Genomic DNA, 17,750 nt, shown 5'->3' on the forward strand with positions numbered 1-17,750 from the left:
TTCTTTCCAACAGAAATAAAACACTCCATAATGATCATTTTATACTTTATTCTTGTACATTGTTATAAGGCATCAATGAAAGAACACATTTCTTTATATTAAAACTGTTTTGAAAATAGAGCATTTTGTGCTATGGACCAGTGATGCCCCCTCTCTGCATTAGTGAAAACAATACAAAATATAACACATTTGCTAGTTTTTTCACACTTCAGTAAACTAAATCCCACTGCCATCTCAAATAGAAAGCTGGAAGTAATTTGCATTAGTTGAGATCAGGCAAGCCCCACCTGAAAACTTTTAGGTACCTTAGCTACATATCACTATGACTAAAAGCAAATGAACATAAGGACTGAATTGTTTTCGGAAGATGATTAAGTCAGTATGTAAAATGTGTTAATAGGTCGGGGCTAGGTCTTTCTTTCGTTGACAGGCTAAGTTAAATTGTAAGGATCATTAACAAATCAGGTATATAACAATATACAGCACCATTCAGACTTAATGTTGTCATAGTCTCCTGCACCAGTAGGTCGATGTTCAAAACCTACCATCAGCATTAGTGAGCGCAGAAGGCTCAAAGGGTTGTAGCACAGGAGGCAATGTGCGTGCCAAAGATTAGCACAAATAGCATGCAAACCAAAGCTAATAAGATCATTTTCTATTCCTGCCAACTACTCAGAGAATAACACACAAAACAAAGCCACCCTTACCGCTCAAAAGCCTAACGGCAGCTTAGAACAGGTATTAGGGTGCGGAAGAGAGGATTTTTCACAATTCTCTCTTTAAAATCTGTTTGTTTGTTTTTTAATTTAATTTGGAAGCAGAAGGAAGCCCATTTATGGTCCTAAGCACTTGAAGTAAGAGACAAATGTGTGCGAATCAAAGCAAACCTGAAAGGTAACAGCAGAAAAAGACCTGTATGGTCATCCAGCACACACTGGAGTCTGTTTCCTGCATTTAAATATAAACCTTACAAATAATAATTAAAAAATTTTTTGAAACACTTATATTTAAGATGCAGAAAACAGGTGGTAATTTGTGCTTCACTTTTGGGTGTGCCTGGCACTAGCGATGAGCTTACCACAAAACTCTTCTGTGGATACACCAAGTATATTCCCCCCAAACCCACCCTCACCCCCATTGCTTTTGCAGCACTGGATGGACCCGTACAGGTCATTATCTGCCATCATCTACTATGTTACATATAATTTGAATACAATTTCCTTTGAGCACTGAGCTGCTGCAGTGGTATGGATTTTGCACTGTTGGCTTTACCGTTGAAGTTCTGAGCATTAATTCCCTGCCCTCTTCACCAAGAAATTTGAACTGTTAAGTCCTGCACTGTCTATGTTGTAAAATTAAGCTATAAAAAACAGAATACAACAACAAAAAAAAAAGTAGCACCATCATTTGTTTCTTTTAAAACAATTTTCTATAGGGTCAGCATCAATCTACTTATGCCAACTTATGGTGGAGTAGCCTAGTGGTTAGTGTAGTGGACTGTGATCCTGGGGAACTGAGTTCAATTCCCACTGCAGCTCTTTGTGACTCTGGGCAAGTCACTTAACCCTCCATTGCCCCTGGTACTAAAATAAGTACCTGAATATATGTAAACCGCTTTGAATGTAGTTGTAAAAACCTCAGAAAGGCGGTATATCAAGTCCCATTTCCCTTATTCATTTAGTGCAGTGGTTTACCACTCAGTACTTGGGGACACACCTAGCCAGTCAGGTTTCCCGGATATCCACAATGAATAGGCATGAGAGAGATTTGCATACAATGGAAGTAGTACATATAAATTTATCTCATGCCTATTCATCGTAGGTATCCTGGAAACATGGCTTGCTAGGTGACTCCTGAGAACTGGGTTGAGAACCCCTGATTTAGTAGTAAGTGATTACCTTTCCTTCACAAGAAATACAAATAAATTGTATTTACACCTCTACTGGTACTATGAAACAATTATCAACTGCAACTGTAAACCAGATTTATTAAGTAAGGGGGGTAATATTTAGCCTGCAGCAGGCTGAACTCACTTCAGACTAGACTATACAGGTATGTACACTGACTCATAAGTTAACTGGGCATCAGCCAATATTCAGACTGGTGCCCAGCTAAACTCAGTGAATAAATTGGTTCGGTTAGGGAATGGCCAATTAGAGATAGGCAACTACATAGTGCTACTAAATAGCAACAACAACTAGCCAGCTCAGCGGGGTTTAACTGGGTAAAAACCTGCCTCTTCTAGCTGCTTAAACCCCTCTGAATATCAGGCCCTGGGTTTCTAGTCAGGACTCTCTTCAAACTCAGGAAAATCGTAACTGCTCCTGTATAGCCCAAAGTAAAGCTTGGAGTTCTACCTACTGGTGATGTTTCTTGCTTTTATTAGCGCACTGAACCATGGAAAGGGGATTTTAGCAGTATATAAGACCTAATTTGAATTGAATTGAAGGGGGAAATGCCAATTATTCTGAATCAAGTGGAAAAACACAGATGAAGCAGGGCAAAAACAAAAAAACAAACCTACCTCAAACATGACTGTTAGTTTCTCTTGTAGCAAAAACAGAAGAAAAGTTCAGATCCTGACGAGCACCTTTGCCCCCTCCCGATCCTTTTTTGCTTTTTGGTTTGATTTTCTTTTTTATGCAGGTGGAAGCAGGGAGCCACGTGTTTGTGTGGGTTATTTATACTTTCAAACGTGCCAGCTTGGATTTTTATGCTGCAGGGAGAAGCGGGGAGCAGTGTCTGAATGACAGCTCAGGCCTTAACGACAGCTCTGACCTCACGTTAAATATTACACTGTAAATGATTCGGTGCAATTGTCGGTATGGTTAGTGCATCCCGAATTGTCTACATTGCAATTGTAAGTGACTCGTTTGCATTCCATTTTCATTAGCTGCTAGCGTCGTCGGAAAATGGCCTTTAATGCATGCTACGGTTGAAAATTTCTTCATTACATTTTTTGTTACATTTGTACCCCGCGCTTTCCCACTCATGGCAGGCTCAATGCGGCTTACATGGGGCAATGGAGGGCTAAGTGACTTGCCCAGAGTCACAAGGAGCTGCCTGTGCCTGAAGTGGGAATCGAACTCAGTTCCCCAGGACCAAAGTCCACCACCCTAACCACTAGGCCACTCCTCCACAAGTTTAGTGCATCTGGGACTAAGAGTTTCTCTCTCATAGGGTTTATAAGAATAATAATGAACAGCAGAACTAAAACTTGTCTCCCGCCTAGACCCTTAAAGCATATGATCAAAGCTGTAGGACAACTGACTTTGGAAATGCTATTGCCCACCTCAGAACCAGCACAAGACTAAATATACAATGGCACTAAAGCTCCTAATAGGTCTGATTTTATAGTGGCTGAGCTATGCTTTGTTCACTGAGAACCCCCCACCCCAACCCGTGGTTTAAATCGTTGTCTGCTCTCTTGCATTTACCAGTTGCAACATAAAACATTCATGTCACTGGTTAGGGAAACCAAACAAGGCAGTAGATATCCTAGAACACACAGCAAATAGAATGTATTAAGATTTCTCTAACTGGTATTCATTTCTGTATTTACATATACTCAAACTGCTATGCAGGGGAAAGAGGGGCACCTCTAATACAGTTATCTCTATTCATACATTTTCACTAAGATTTACATTCTGTGAATTTTATCATGATCTTCAAATGCATTTAAATTATGCAAGTTATCCCACCATTTAAAGAGAAATGTCTCTGTAATAAGCTTAAACCAAGGAGTAACCTTAATTTCATCGTGTTCTGCTTTTTTGAAGAGTTCTTTAAGTTCTTCTTTTGTAACGTAGCAGTAGCTTTTAATCTCGTTCGGATCTGGGTTTATTGTTACATCTTTTTGCAGAAACAGAATGTAGTCAATTTCATGTTCTCCCCAAATACCATCAGACTGGGCTTTGTAGTAGATCCGTGTCAAGTACTTGAGCTCATCTGGTGTAGCCTGCAATCAAAAGCTACACTGTAATTTTTGCATGAAGTAGGTCAGGGTGTGAAAGGCTACCTTCTGGTATACATTTAAGACAGTAAGATCGGCATAGGGAACCTTTTATAGGTGAAGGGCTATATTAGCATTGCCAAGACCTTGGCAGTAAAGAACGACACAGAGACAAAGCTCTGATCAGACTGGTTAATCTTATTAAACAATATACATAACATATATATAAAAAATAATAATATAAACAAAACTCAAACGATTCAAGGACCTGAGTGACCTTCAAATGAACCATACAGATTATGAGTCACAGTATTTTGCTGAAATTTACTTTTCTTGCAAATAATTAATGCTGGCATATATTCCAATATCAACACCATACGCAATAAACCATCTTAATAGAGAGTACAGGGTGTAAACAAAGATGAAACATATGAATAGAATAACAGGAATTAGAAAATAAAGGGGCTTGTTTATTAAGCCCCGCTGTAGGCACACCAGCGGTTTAGCACACGCTAATGCTAGACACACCCATATATTCCTATGGGTGTCGCAAGCATTACTACTACTATTTATCACTTCTATAGCGCTACAAGGCGTATGCAGCGCTGTACACCATACATGAAAACAGTCCCTGCTCAATGAGCTCACAATCTAAATAAGACAGGCAAACAGAACAATTAAGAGGCAAGGGAATTAAAGAGGTGGAGTACAGGGCAAGTGAGTAAAGGTTAGGAGTCAAAAGCAGTGTCAAATAGGTGGGCTTTTAGCCTGGACTTGAAAACGGCCAAAGACGGGGCTAGACGTACAGGCTCAGGAAGTCTATTCCAGGCGCGAGGTGCAGTGAGATAAAAGGAACAGAGTCTGGAATTAGCAGTAGAGGAGAAGGGGACAGACAAGAGAGATTTATCTACAGAGCGGAGTATCCGAGGGGGGGGGTGTAGGGAGAGACAAGAGTGGAGAGGTACTGGGGAGCGGCAGCATGAATGCACTTATAGGTCAGCAGGAGTTTGAATTCAATGCAAAAACGGATAGGGAGCCAGTGAAGTGACTTGAGGAGAGGGCTAATGTGAGCATAGTGACTTTGGCAGAAAATGAGTCACGCAGCAGAATTTTGGACTGATTGACGAGGAGAGAGATGGCTAAGTGGGAGGCCGGTGAGAAGCAGGCTGCAGTAATCTAGGTGAGAGGTGGATGAGGGTTCTGGTAGAGTGCTCAGAGATGAAGGGACAGATTTTGCTGATGTTATAGAGAAAGAAATGACAGGTTTTGGCAATCTGCTGAATGTGAGCAGAGAAGGAGAGAGGAGTTGAAGATGACCCCAAGGTTACGAGCTGATGAGACAGGGAGAAAGAGAGTGCTATCCACAAAAATAGATAAAGGGGGGAGAGGAGAGGTGGGTTTAGGGGGAAGATGAGAAGCTCGGTTTTGGCCATGTTAAGTTTCAGATGACGCCGAGACATCCAGGCAGCGATATCAGATAAGCAGGCTGAAACTGGTCTGGATGCTGGTTGAGATTTCGGGGGTAGAGAGGTAGATCTGGGAATCGTCAGTGTAGAGATGATATTGAAAGTCATGGGATGATATCAGAGAGCCAAGGGAAGAAGTGTAGATGGAGACTAGGAGAGGACCGAGAACAGAACCTTGAGGTACACCGATTGGTAGTGGGATAGAAGTGCAAGAGGATCCACCAGAGTGTACGAAGCGAGAGGTAGGAGGAGAACCAGGAAAGAACAGAGCCCTGGAATCCAAGTGAAGACAGCGTATCAAGGAGCAGACTGTGATCAATAGTGTCAAAAGCAGCGGATAGATCGAGAAGGATGAGGATAGAATAGAGACCTTTGGATTTGGCCAGAAACAGGTCGTTAGAAACTTTTGTAAGTGCAGTTTCAGTTGGGTGATGAGGGCGAAAGCCAGATTGGAGTGGGTCAAGAACAGCATGAGATGAAAGAAAGTCAAGAAAGCAGCGATGAACAGTGCGCTCAAGTATCTAGCATGCACTGATTTTTAGTACACACTAAAAATGCTAGTGCACCTTAGTAAACAGGACCCAAAGTGTGTAATTTAAAGAAAATTGCACATGAAGTCACAATGGTACTTGAAAATTATCTTAGCTAGGGTAGGAGTGGATAAATATGCCTTGCTATACAGTACTGTCTTGATTATCCAACGTAAACAGCACCAACCCATTGTTGGATAACATGGAAAACAACGGTAACCCTTCAAACAATGCATAGACAAAAGGTGTAAAGTTCTCGATTTTGAAACATTCTTTATTAACAAAACTATAGTACATTCTGCAGCATGATTGGAGCAGTAAAACAATTACTATACCTTGTGTAAATACACAATGATTTAGACTGCTATGTAGTAGCAATACAACCTAAACATAAATGATAGTGTTTAGTGGAGTTTTGTGATTTTTCCCATTTTACTTCTCTTCCTCGCTGCAAGGTCACGCCAGCGTCTCAACATTACATAACTCCCTCTTGTTGTTCCACATATGCCAATGCAACCACAATTGCCTTCATTATTTCACTATGACCGACTTTTACAATTATGTATTCAGCCTCATGCGAGGTCTTCATCAGAATCATCTCCGTTGCGTCTTAAAGTTAATTTGAGAATCTCTAAGTTCCATCGTAAGCAAAGCATGAAGTCTATTGTGCCGCTGCCAACATGAGGGAGCGCTTTGTGTAGTCCAATTGACAAGTACACACTTCTTACCCACTAAACAAGCCTTACGAAAACCTTATCTTTTTTTTAAAGTGTCGTTTCTGCTCTATAAATAAAACAACTTTTTTCCTCTTTTGACTATCAGATTTGAAAGAGAATACTACTAATACAATACTGTAGTATATTATCTACCTATTTAAAATGTTGCAGAAAGAGTAAAACTCACTGTGAAGTAAAAGTAGGGTTCCGGCTCACAATGGTGCTGTTTTGTGATAAAAGTAGGGCCCGGGGTCCGAAACATTGTCTCAAGTGCAAGACTTCCCTCTGTGCTACGCCAGAAAATGGAATGAGAAGCCAAGCGCTTCTTAACATCTTAATAGTGACATCACTTGGGGGGGGGGGGGGGATGTCTGGTGGATACGCCAGAGTCAGAGTAGTGAAAGTCAGATAATTGAGTCTGTACAGTATGACTAGCAGGTTAGCTGAGAAATGGGTACGTACTTCGTACTCCAGGCTTCTGCGATAAACTGAACCAGGTATCTTGACTAGTACAAGGCGAGCCTAGGCAGCAGGCAGGTTACAGATAGTAAAGTCGACCTATCATGACAGCCCCGTTGAACTAATTTTTCAAATGTTTTTATAGCACATAGATGTTTCATATATATTCTTTGATGTGTGTGTGTGTGTGTATATATATATATATATATATATATATATACTGGAGGACAGTCTCTAACCTGAGGATTTTATTATTGATAACCTCTTTAATCTCTGGAGTTTGAAAAAGAAGGTGGTGTTGTTATCCCTCATGTGATATTTTTTTATTATAGCCCTGATCAAGGGGATTTGCTTTTTCATACCCTGAACAAATGATAATACTTTGACTTGTTGAAAGCTACTTCAAGATATTGAATTTGGAAGCACTAACCGTGATCTTCACCGCTTTGGGAACATTTCTTAGATTAGCACCGTTAGTTATGTCTCAGGAATAATTATTAGTTGCACTAATATTGTTGTCTTACCGTTCTAGCATATACTGATAAGTCTTGTTGCTAAGTTTGGTTCATTGCATTGTCATACTAATATATCTATCCTTCTCTATTATACATGCACATTTTATTTATTTTTTTAATATTACCAATAAATTGTAATATATATTTTCAAAGTGTGGAATTCTCCTCTCATATCCTTCACGAGAACCCTTTTCTTTGTTTTGGGACCACTTTAGGGCAAAAATCGTACTCCAGACAAGGTAAGCCACGAACTCTAACCAGAGTAATTGTTAGCTAATTAGTTTACTGGCTAATCACCTAATTAGCCCTACAGAGGTGTGTTTTGGGTGGGGCCCAAAATTAGGACATTGTTCAGCAACAATGGAACAAGAAGACATGTCCAAGTCAAAAAAAAAAAAGACGGATGTTTGTATTTAGACCAGTTTCAATCACGTCCAAGTAACAAAACAGTACTCTGACTGACTAGCTGACCACCGGAGGGCTTAATGCTTGACCCTTCCATAATTCCCCAGTTGATGCTGTTCCCCTCCCTTAAAAAGTGAAACTAAAAGGGGATACCAGGCACTATGACAGCATCAGATATCATGGGCATACCCAACAAAGCAGCTCCCGTAGTGGTCAGTACAGTAGACTGAATAAGGGGATCTCCAAAAACAAATTACCTACTGTACCTACATAAAGGAGACACCTGCAGGCTTGAAGGCTATTGTAGTGGTGCACAGGTAGGCACAGTAGCTTTTATTCTGTTCCTGGAGGGCTCACACTACAAAATAAAAGGAACCATGATGGGAATTGCACCTAGGTACCATTGTTTAAAGTTCACTGCACTGACCACTAGGCTGCCCCTCTGATCTACAGGAACATCTTATGTGGCTTTTTCTCTCAAAATGAGGCCGGCTGGCCGGACAGACAGACATTCTTGTGCATTTGTAAGCTGGACATGTCAGTCTGGACAATTACTTATTTTTAGATGTCTTTTGTGCAAAAACTATCTTTGAGCCATTTTCAAAACATAAGCCCATATGTTTTTGAAAGTAGCTCCAAGATGGACCTTTTTTTTGTGGACACAATGAGCAAAACACCCCAATTCAGACTTACTGAAAATGTCCTTTTTTTAGGTATTTCCCTGTCCTAAAAATGCTTACAAATCTTGCACCTAACGTAATGGACATTTAGATGACTTGCCCAATATGACACGAAGCAGAAGGACTTGAAGTGGGCTTCCCTGGTTTACATTCCACTGCCATTCCATTAGAATCACTATTACCCTGAACCAGAGTCACCTGTTAGTAGTGTCAACAAAACAGCATTATGTTGTAGGGTGAAAAGTAAATAACCAATGCCCAACAATAAACTCAAGACTACTGGAAATAATTAAAAACCACCACTACTACTGTGCCACTATTGTTGTATTAGAAATATATGCAGAGTCCTTCTCTTTAACAAGATGCTTTCTTCTGCACTAATGGGATCAGCAACACATGTTATATTATTTATAGTAAATGCCATATGCTACCTGGTCCATGGGGATTCCAAGCTCTGCTTTCAGACGCCTCTGGGCTGCTCGTCTTACACCAAGAGCCTTGTGTTCTTCCAGTTCCAGTGGGTTGTTTAGTGGGTGACTACAGCAAGTGTTGGTAAAGCAACCTACAAAATCAATAGTAACCTCAGTACACAATGCATTTTGCTACATACAATCAAAATGAAGTGCAGCTGCTTGTATACATCTGGGATGTAAAAGAGTACAGTGTAACTTACTGGAGATCATGCATGCAGAAGGAGAAATTAGATCTTACCTGCTCATTTCATTTCTTTACTTTAGTCTTTCCAGACCAATCCCAATAAGTGGGTAATATGCCCTCCTATCAGCAGACGGGGAGACTTAAGTGTAACAACCCCTGTGCAGTCCTGCTCCCTCAGTATTTCTAATGGTAAATGGTGGTAACAGAACAACAGAGACCCCAGAAGAAATTCCAGAGGAAAACAAGAACCACCACACAAAATCAGAGTGCCTGCCTGCTGAGAAAGACTGTGACCTGAAAGCTAACCACCAGGGCTGAGAGCGGAAATTGCATGCATGGTCCATTTGTATTTTTTGTTTTGTTGTTGTTTTTGCTTATGGGTTGCTCCTTCCACAGTCCAGAGACCAACCTGAAAAGAAATAGAAAGAAAACTGCCACAGAAAACAAACAAACAAAAAAAAAACCCCGGCAGATCAAAATACAACCCCAGGTGGGTTTGGGAATGGTCTGGAGAAACTAAGGGAAAATAAATTAGCAGGTAAGATCTAATTTCTCCTTCCTTAACATCTGCTCCAGACCGTTCCCAGCGCAAAGCAGTACCTAATGAGTGCAGGAAACAGACCCTAAGCCAACATCATAGCCCCAAAATCTGCCTCCCTCCTGGCCTGCACATCCAAACAGTAATACTTCACAAACTAATTTGAGGATGACCCTGTGGCTGCCCGGCAAATGTCCAGAATTGGAACCAAGGATTGCTGGTAGGGGTCTTTTCGTGTTGTCTCACCTTTGCTGGTTAGGCCTGAACCATCTTTTCCTGAACTAATATGGATTCTGCAGCTTGAGGCCTGAATACAACAGAAACCAGTTTTCTTCAAGGAAAACTACTTCTTGTCATAGCTGTGCTGCTGACTTCATCCAAGGACACATTGTTGACTTCAACCTAGCTTCCAGTTATCTCCTGAAAAGGCAGAGAAGTGATTTTCACAGAGACAGTCTCCAGTACATCTGTGAATCATGGAGGGGAGTTTGGTACTGCCAGGATTGTGTCTGATAAGATATTCTTGCTGGAAGAACACAAGGCCTCTCATTGTCATGACTGTGGGTATTTTGCTGGACAGAGATGGCTGGTGATTGGTCTATGTGTCACCTGACCCAGAGGAATGCCAATGCTGGGCATGAGAAAGAGAAGGAGAAGAGAAGAAGATTGCCTGGTGTACAGTTACATAAGTACATAAGTGTTGCCATAATGGGACAGACCAAAGGTCCATCAAGCCTAGCCATACTGGGATGGACCAAAGGTCCATCAAGCCCAGCATTCTGTTTCCAGCAGTGGCCAATCCAGGTGATGCTAGGGTCCACCTTAAGAGTCAGCACGCAAGAAAAAGATCTAGATGTTACTGTAGACAATATGCTGAAGTCTTCTGACCAGTGTGTGGTGACGGTCCATAAAAGCAAACAGGATGCTAGGAATTATTAGGAAAAATTATGCTAAATAAGACCAAGAATATTATAATGCCTCTATCACTCCATGGTGCGACATCACCTTGAGCAATTCAATTCTGCTCACCATATCTCAAAAAATAATATAAAGTGGAATTAGAAAAGGTTTAAAATGATACAGGGGATGGAACTCCTCCTATATTGAGGGGAGGCTAAAGAGGCTAGGGTTCTTCAGCTTTGAAAACAGACGGCTGAGGGGGGATATTATTAGATCTATAAAATCCTGAGTGGTGCAGAATGGGTAGAAATTAATCGATTTTTTGCTCTTTCAGGAAGTACAAAGACCAGGGGACACTCAATTAAATTACAATACTTTTACAATAAATAGGGGGAAATATTTTTTTCACTCAAAAGAATAGTTAAGCTCAGGAACTTGATGCTGGAGGATGTGGTTTAAAAAAAAAAACGTTTGGACAAGTTCCTGGAGGAAAGGATGGCCATAGAGGAAGCCACTGCTTGCCCTGGGATTGGTAGAATGGAATGTTGATACTAGTTGGGTTTCTGCCAGGTACTTGTGAACTACATTGGCCACTGTTGGAAGCAGGATACTGGGTTAGATTGACCATTGGTCTGAGCCAATATGTCTATTCTTATGTTCTTATAAAGAACAGCATATTGCATACTCAGACGGAGCTGCCAGTGCAATGCTACCTGACACTACCACCAGCTACCAGGCATATATCACTCCCAACATGCTTCAACTGCTGCTACAGTCCTACCCACCCACCCTCCAGCTTACCACCTCAGGCTCAGCCTAAGGACCTCTCACCCAGCCAGCTCTGATAGAGCTTTCTTCAGGCTTCCTTACCTTTGTTATGCAGCCTCGCTGCCTTAAAAAAAACAAACAAAAAAAAAAAAACCACCACACAAACTGTATCATTCTGGACAGTAGAGCTGACACCTTTCTGCCTAGGGTGGAGATTACTTCAGGCTTATCTGGGCTTGCTTTAAGTAAGAGGCAAGGAAAGGGACCCCAACTCTGCCACTACTCCACTGTCAATCTATCGGCTTTCCAACCAGTCCCCAGGAGTTCTGCCAAACTTTCAGGGGTTGCAGTTTGTAATCTGCTGGAGAAAGAACACTAATGAGCTGCAGACTGCACAGTGCTCTATATAGAACAGGGTCCACAAGCATCTGTTCTGTCTCCATCTGTTGGTAAAAGGAGACAAAACCTACATGCCTAGAACTAGTCTGGGGGAGGGGGAGGAGAATAACGGATAGATATACATCTGAGACTTGAATGAACTTGAAATAGTGCATCCAGACTGGTTAACAGGATACTCCAGAAACAGTTTAGAAACATTGCTCTAGAGCACCTGAAACTTATGTAAAAGCTATACATAAAGAGAGCTCTTTTAGCCATAGGCTACGAACAGCTCAAAGATACTTTTTCTATATTTTGCAAAATAAGTTTAAGCTTCTATACCAACCTGGAAAGGTGATTTTAGCATCAGATCTTTGTTGCAATAACAGCTTTTTCTCTGAGTTGAACAGGAAAACGCTGAAAGCTCGGTGCAATAATCCTAAAATAGATTAAAACAAATAAATAAATGCAGAGAAACAACATTTCCATAAAATGAAAGTATTTTGACCACCTAGTTTGAATTATATAGCTCTGTACCCTTATCAATGTTCTCGTTCAAGTGGCAGTTCTTCTTGGTCTCAGCACCAATTTTCTGGTCACTGGCATTAACAACAATACACATCTCCTCTAGAAGCTGAACCTGTCGCTGATCCAGATGATCTGTGTCTATTTCTGGCATCACTGCTGTGCTTTTCTTCCTGTAAACATAATGAAGACAGACATAAGTACGCAAGTACATAAGTACTGCCGTACTGGGAAAGACCAAAGGTCCATCAAGCCTAGCATCCTGTTTCCAACAGTGGCCAACCCAGGTCACAAATACCTGGCAAGATCCCAAAAAAAGTACAAGACATTTTATGCTGCATATCCCAGAAATAATGGCTTTTCCCCTAGTCCATTTAATAATGGTCTATGGACTTTTCCTTTAGGAAGCCGTCCAAACCTTTTTTAAACTCTGCTAAGCTAACCGCCTTTACTACATTCTCTGGCAACGAATTCCAGAGTTTAATTACACGTTGAGTAAAGAAAAAGTTTCTCCAATTCATTTTAAATTTACTACATTGTAGCTTCATCGCATGCCCCCTAGTCCTTTTGGAAAGCGTAAACAGATGCTTCACATCTACCCATTCAACTCCACTCATTATTTTATAGACCTCTATCATATCTCCCCTCAGCCGCCTTTTCTCCAAGCTGAAGAGCCCTAGCCGCTTTAGCCTTTCCTCATAGGGAAGTCGTCCCATCCCCTTTATCATTTTCGTCGCCCTTCTCTGCACCTTTTCTAATTCCACTATATCTTTTTTGAGATGCGGCGACCAGAATTGAACACAATATTCGAGGTGCGGTTGTACCATGGAGCGATACAAAGGCATTATAACATCCTCATTTTTGTTTTCCATTCCTTGGAGGAGTATCTTGGTCTATGACTCCTAACTTGGAACCTTGCATGATGTAGCTATAATTCGAGTTCCTCTTTCCCACATTCATCACTTTGCACTTGCTCACATTAAATGTCACCTGCCATTTAGACACCCAGTCTCCCAGTCTCGTAAGGTCCTCTTGTAATTTTTCACAATCCTCCTGCGATTTAATGACTTTGAATAACTTTGTGTCATCAGCAAATTTAATTACCTCACTAGTTACTCCCATCTCTAGGTCATTTACAAATATGTTAAAAAGCAGCGGTCCCAGCACAGACCCCTGGGGAACCCCACGAATTACCCTTCTCCATTGAGAATACTGACCATTTAACCCTAGTCTCTGTTTTCTATCTTTTAACCAGTTTTTAATCCACAATAGAACACAACCTCCTATCCCATGACTCTCCAATTTCCTCTGGAGTCTTTCATGAGGTACTTTGGAAAATCCAGATACACAATATCAACCAGCTCCCCTTTATTCACGTTTGTTCACCCCTTCAAAGAAATGTAGTAGATTGGTGAGGCAAGATTGCCCTTCACTAAATCCATGTTGAATTTGTCTCATCAATCCATGCTTTTGAATATGCTCTGTAAATTTGTTATTAATAATAGTCTCTACCATTTTGCCCGGCACTGACGTCAGACTCACCGGTCTCTAATTTCCCGGATCTCCTCTGGAACCTTTTTTAAAAAGTCGGAGTTACATTGGCCACCCTTGATTTTAAGGATAAATTACATATTACTAACAATAGCTCCGCAGGCTAATTTTTCAGTTCTATCAGTACTCTGGGATGAATACCATCCGGTCCAGGAGATTTGCTACTCTTCAGTTTGCAGAACTGCCCCATTACATCCTCCAGGTTTACAAAGAATTCATTAAGTTTCTACGACTCGTCAGCTTGACATTCCTTATGCTGTTTCTTATTATTTTCAGTCGGTTTCTTCATCCATTTTATAAAGGATTTTCTTTTAGCTCTAATAGCTTCCTTCAACTCACTTTTTAACCACGACAGCTGTCGTTTGGTTTTCCGTCCTTCTTTTTTAAATACGCAGAATATAGTTGGCCTGAGCTTTCAGGATGGTGGTTTTTGAACAGCATCTACGCCTGATGTCAATTTTTTACCCTCGCAGCCGCTCCTCTAAGTTTTTTTTCCACTGTTTTTCTCATTTTATCAGTCTTTTTAAAGTTAAACGCTAACGTATTTGATTTCCTATGTATACTTACTTCAAAGCTAATATCAAATCCGATCATATTATGATCACTGTTATCAAGCGGCCCCAGCACCATTACCTCCTGCACCAGATCAGGCACTCCACTAAGGACTGGAACTAAAATTTTTCCTTCTCTCGTCGGCTCCTGTACCAGCTGCTCCATAAAGCTGTCCTTAATTTCATCAAGGAATTTTACCTCCCTAGTGTGCCCCAATGTTACATTTACCCAGTCAATATCGGGGTAATTGAAATCACCCACTATTGTGTTACCCAGTTTGTTTGCATCCCTAATTTCCTATAACATTTCTGCATCCGTCTGTTCATCCTGGTCAGGCAGACGATAGTACACTCCTATCACTATCCTTTTCCCCTTTACACATGGAATTTCAATCCACAGTGATTCCAAGAAGTGTTTTGTTTCCTGCAGAATTTTCAATTTATTTGATTCAAGGCTCTCGTTAATACACAATGCTACCCCCTCCACCAATTCGATCCACCCTACCACTGCCATATAATTTGTACCGCGGTATGACAGTGTCACACTGGTTATCCTCAGAGATGCTTAGTATATCTACTTTTTCATTTAGTGCAATATATTCTAACTCTCCCATCTTATTTCTTAGGCTCCTGGCAGTCGCATATAGACATTTCAAAGTATGTTTGTTAATCCTATTTACATCATGCTTAGCACTTGACAGTATTAATGTGCAATCTTTTGTCCGATTTTTATTTAAGGACACCTGATCTACTACAGTCTCTTTTGCAACCTCACGATCAGGATACCCTATCTTCCCTGTTTTGGTGATATCTTTGAAAGATACCTTATCCCGAACCATGCGCTTTTGAGCAACTGTCGGCCTTCCCCCCGTTTCTAGTTTAAAAGCTGCTCTATCTCCTTTTTAAATGCCGATGCCAGCAGCCTGGTCCCAGCCTGGTTAAGGTGGAGCCCATCCTTTCAGAATAGGCTCCCCCTTCCCCAGAATGTTGCCCAGTTTCTAACAAATCTAAAACCCTCCTCCCTGCACCATTGTCTCATCCACACATTGAGACTCCCGAGCTCTGCCTGTCTCTTGGGCCCTGCGCATGGAACGGGTAGCATTTCAGAAAATGCTACCCTAGAGGATCTGGATTTTAGTTTTCTACCCAAGAGCCTAAATTTGGCTTCCAGAACCTCTCTCCCACATTTTCCTATTGGTACCCACATGTACCAAGGCAGCCGGCTCCTCTCCAGCACTATCTAAAATCCTATCTAGGTGACGCGTTAGGTCCGCCACCGTCGCACCAGGCAGGCAAGTCACCAGGTGATCCTCACGTCCACCAGCCACCCAGCTATCTATATGCCTAATGATCGAATCACCAACTACAACAGCTGTCCTAACCTTTCCCTCCTGGGCAGTACTTGGAGACATATCTTCGGTGTGAGAGGATATTACATCCCCTGGTGGGCAGGTCCTGGCTACAGAAGTACTTCCTACTTCACCAGGGTGATGCTCTCCTTCTAAGAGACCACCCTCCTCCAAGGTAGCACTGGTTAGCTCTGAACAAGCAACTTCAAACAGCCAGAAGGCGTTTCTGGCCATTTAAATCACTTTCAATATCGACCCCAACATGTTTAACAGCAGGCGGTTAACAGAGACATTATAGGTATAGATAAACACATTAACCATAAAACTCAAGTGGACTGAGTCATGGAATTCAAAAGCAACCCTTCTCTATGAAAGGTCACACTTAAAAATAAGACTACTATGTATTCTTATTAAAATAGTCTAGTGGTATGTTATAAGTCTTCAAAAAGATGATACAGTTTTAACCCAGTGGCTAACCTTGGTGACTAAATGGTTTTCTGGGCTTAACAGTTTACCGCAGAACCCAGAACAGATGTCACAAATATAATGGCCTGCACAATCTATGCTATATTTAGCCCCCAGAGTCTGTTGCAGTTGCATTTTTATTCCCAGGTGTTGACCCTGCATCAGATCTTTTAAGCCCATACATTAAACTAGAGAAACCATTTAAGTACTGTACATCACACGCATTCCGCTGCTCTCAGACACCTTGCACCCATCCACACACGCATTTCGGGTACGATCACCCCTCCCCGAGGTCTGCTATTTCTCCTACTCTTTTCCACTCTCCTCGGTCTTGCAAGTCTCCTCTCTTCCCTATCCGCGATCCAGCACCTCTCATTCAAACGCCACACCAGAGATTGCCCACCAATAACCCAGCAACTTTGCTTTACAGGTGGCCCGTTCCCTATGACACAATGACAACTTGTCGAGTTGCCTCCCTCTGAGGCGTCCCGCCTTGCCAAAAAAACAAAAACCAGATAGTTGCGTAGGGAGGGCGAACCGTCAGAGAAGGAAAACTGTGGAGGAGGGGGGGGGGGGCTATTGCGGCCAATCTCAAAGACAAGTTGGATTTAGAGAGCAGCACGGCAACAAAGTACTTTACTCCCTTAGGAAGTGTACGAGCTTCTCGTTAACCACCTACCTACCGAGGGTTCTCCAAGACGTCCAAGTACCGCTTCCTCCTCCCTTCAATAATCCGGCGGAGCTGCACTTACTTTCTGCACGGGCTGATGCAGCAAGGATCACCCTGACACACACACAGCCCAGCATCCCCATAGATCACCTGATCTATAAGCGCATGCGTGCGGCCTGACCTCCACGCGACTACGTGCAGCCAGTCGCCACGCCCACGCGCCAGTAGATCAGGTGATGACTGCCGATGTCGCTGGCCCAAGCAGTTCAGAGCAAGAACAGGAGACGTCATCATAGCAAGCCTATCTATCTGGTTCATTATGTGGGCTGAAAGGTTGAAGGCGGGTCTTGCCGCCGCATTGAAATTGAAAGGCACCCAAAACAATAGCAAACGCCTATAGACTAGCTATGCGTGGTCCATAAAGTCTAATAAAGGAATTTTTTTTTATTTAGAGCGTATATTGTGGGTATTATTATTACTATTACTTATTATTTCTATAGTACTAGTTATGAAATATGATCCATGATTAAGACCTGTAAAAATAGGCCTTGAGTGTCTCTCTCCGTTGACCTTTTCACTGAATCTAAGCTCATGGTCTGCTAGCACCTAAGTAAACACTATAAACTTAAGTTGTCCACCCTAGAGCAGAGTAAATGGTGAGGCCCAAGGACTTAT

At 41.8% G+C, this 17,750-nt stretch overlaps 1 protein-coding gene across 2 annotated transcripts; it reads right to left on the minus strand.

The window, feature by feature from the left end:
* Positions 1-3,081: 3,081 nt before the first annotated feature.
* On the minus strand, positions 3,082-17,224 carry IDI1 (isopentenyl-diphosphate delta isomerase 1). 2 transcript variants are annotated; one of them, XM_030198849.1, is made up of 5 exons: positions 17,085-17,224; positions 12,502-12,662; positions 12,311-12,403; positions 9,155-9,285; positions 3,082-3,958 (listed from the first exon to the last, which is right to left on the minus strand). In XM_030198849.1, the coding sequence occupies exons 1-5, from the start codon at positions 17,216-17,218 to the stop codon at positions 3,641-3,643; spliced, it is 837 nt and encodes a 278-aa protein (XP_030054709.1). In that variant the 5' UTR covers positions 17,219-17,224; the 3' UTR covers positions 3,082-3,640. The 2 variants fall into 2 exon arrangements, with proteins under 2 accessions (XP_030054709.1, XP_030054717.1); XM_030198857.1 differs by having other exon boundaries at positions 17,089-17,172.
* Between the last annotated feature and the right edge of the window lie 526 nt (positions 17,225-17,750).

The sequence above is a fragment of the Microcaecilia unicolor genome, chromosome 1 (genome assembly GCF_901765095.1).
Source record: "Microcaecilia unicolor chromosome 1, aMicUni1.1, whole genome shotgun sequence".
Lineage (NCBI taxonomy): Eukaryota > Metazoa > Chordata > Amphibia > Gymnophiona > Siphonopidae > Microcaecilia > Microcaecilia unicolor.

Excerpts from the sequence above, each read along its gene's own strand:
- IDI1 (XM_030198849.1), bottom strand. The coding sequence starts at position 17,218 with ATGGGGATGCTGGGCTGTGTGTGTGTCAGGGTGATCCTTGCTGCATCA. Across the intron at positions 12,404-12,501 it reads GAACGAGAACATTGATAAGG|GATTATTGCACCGAGCTTTC; the intron begins GTACAGAGCTAT and ends AATCTATTTTAG. Across the intron at positions 3,959-9,154 it reads TTGGAATCCCCATGGACCAG|GCTACACCAGATGAGCTCAA; the intron begins GTAGCATATGGC and ends TTTTGATTGCAG.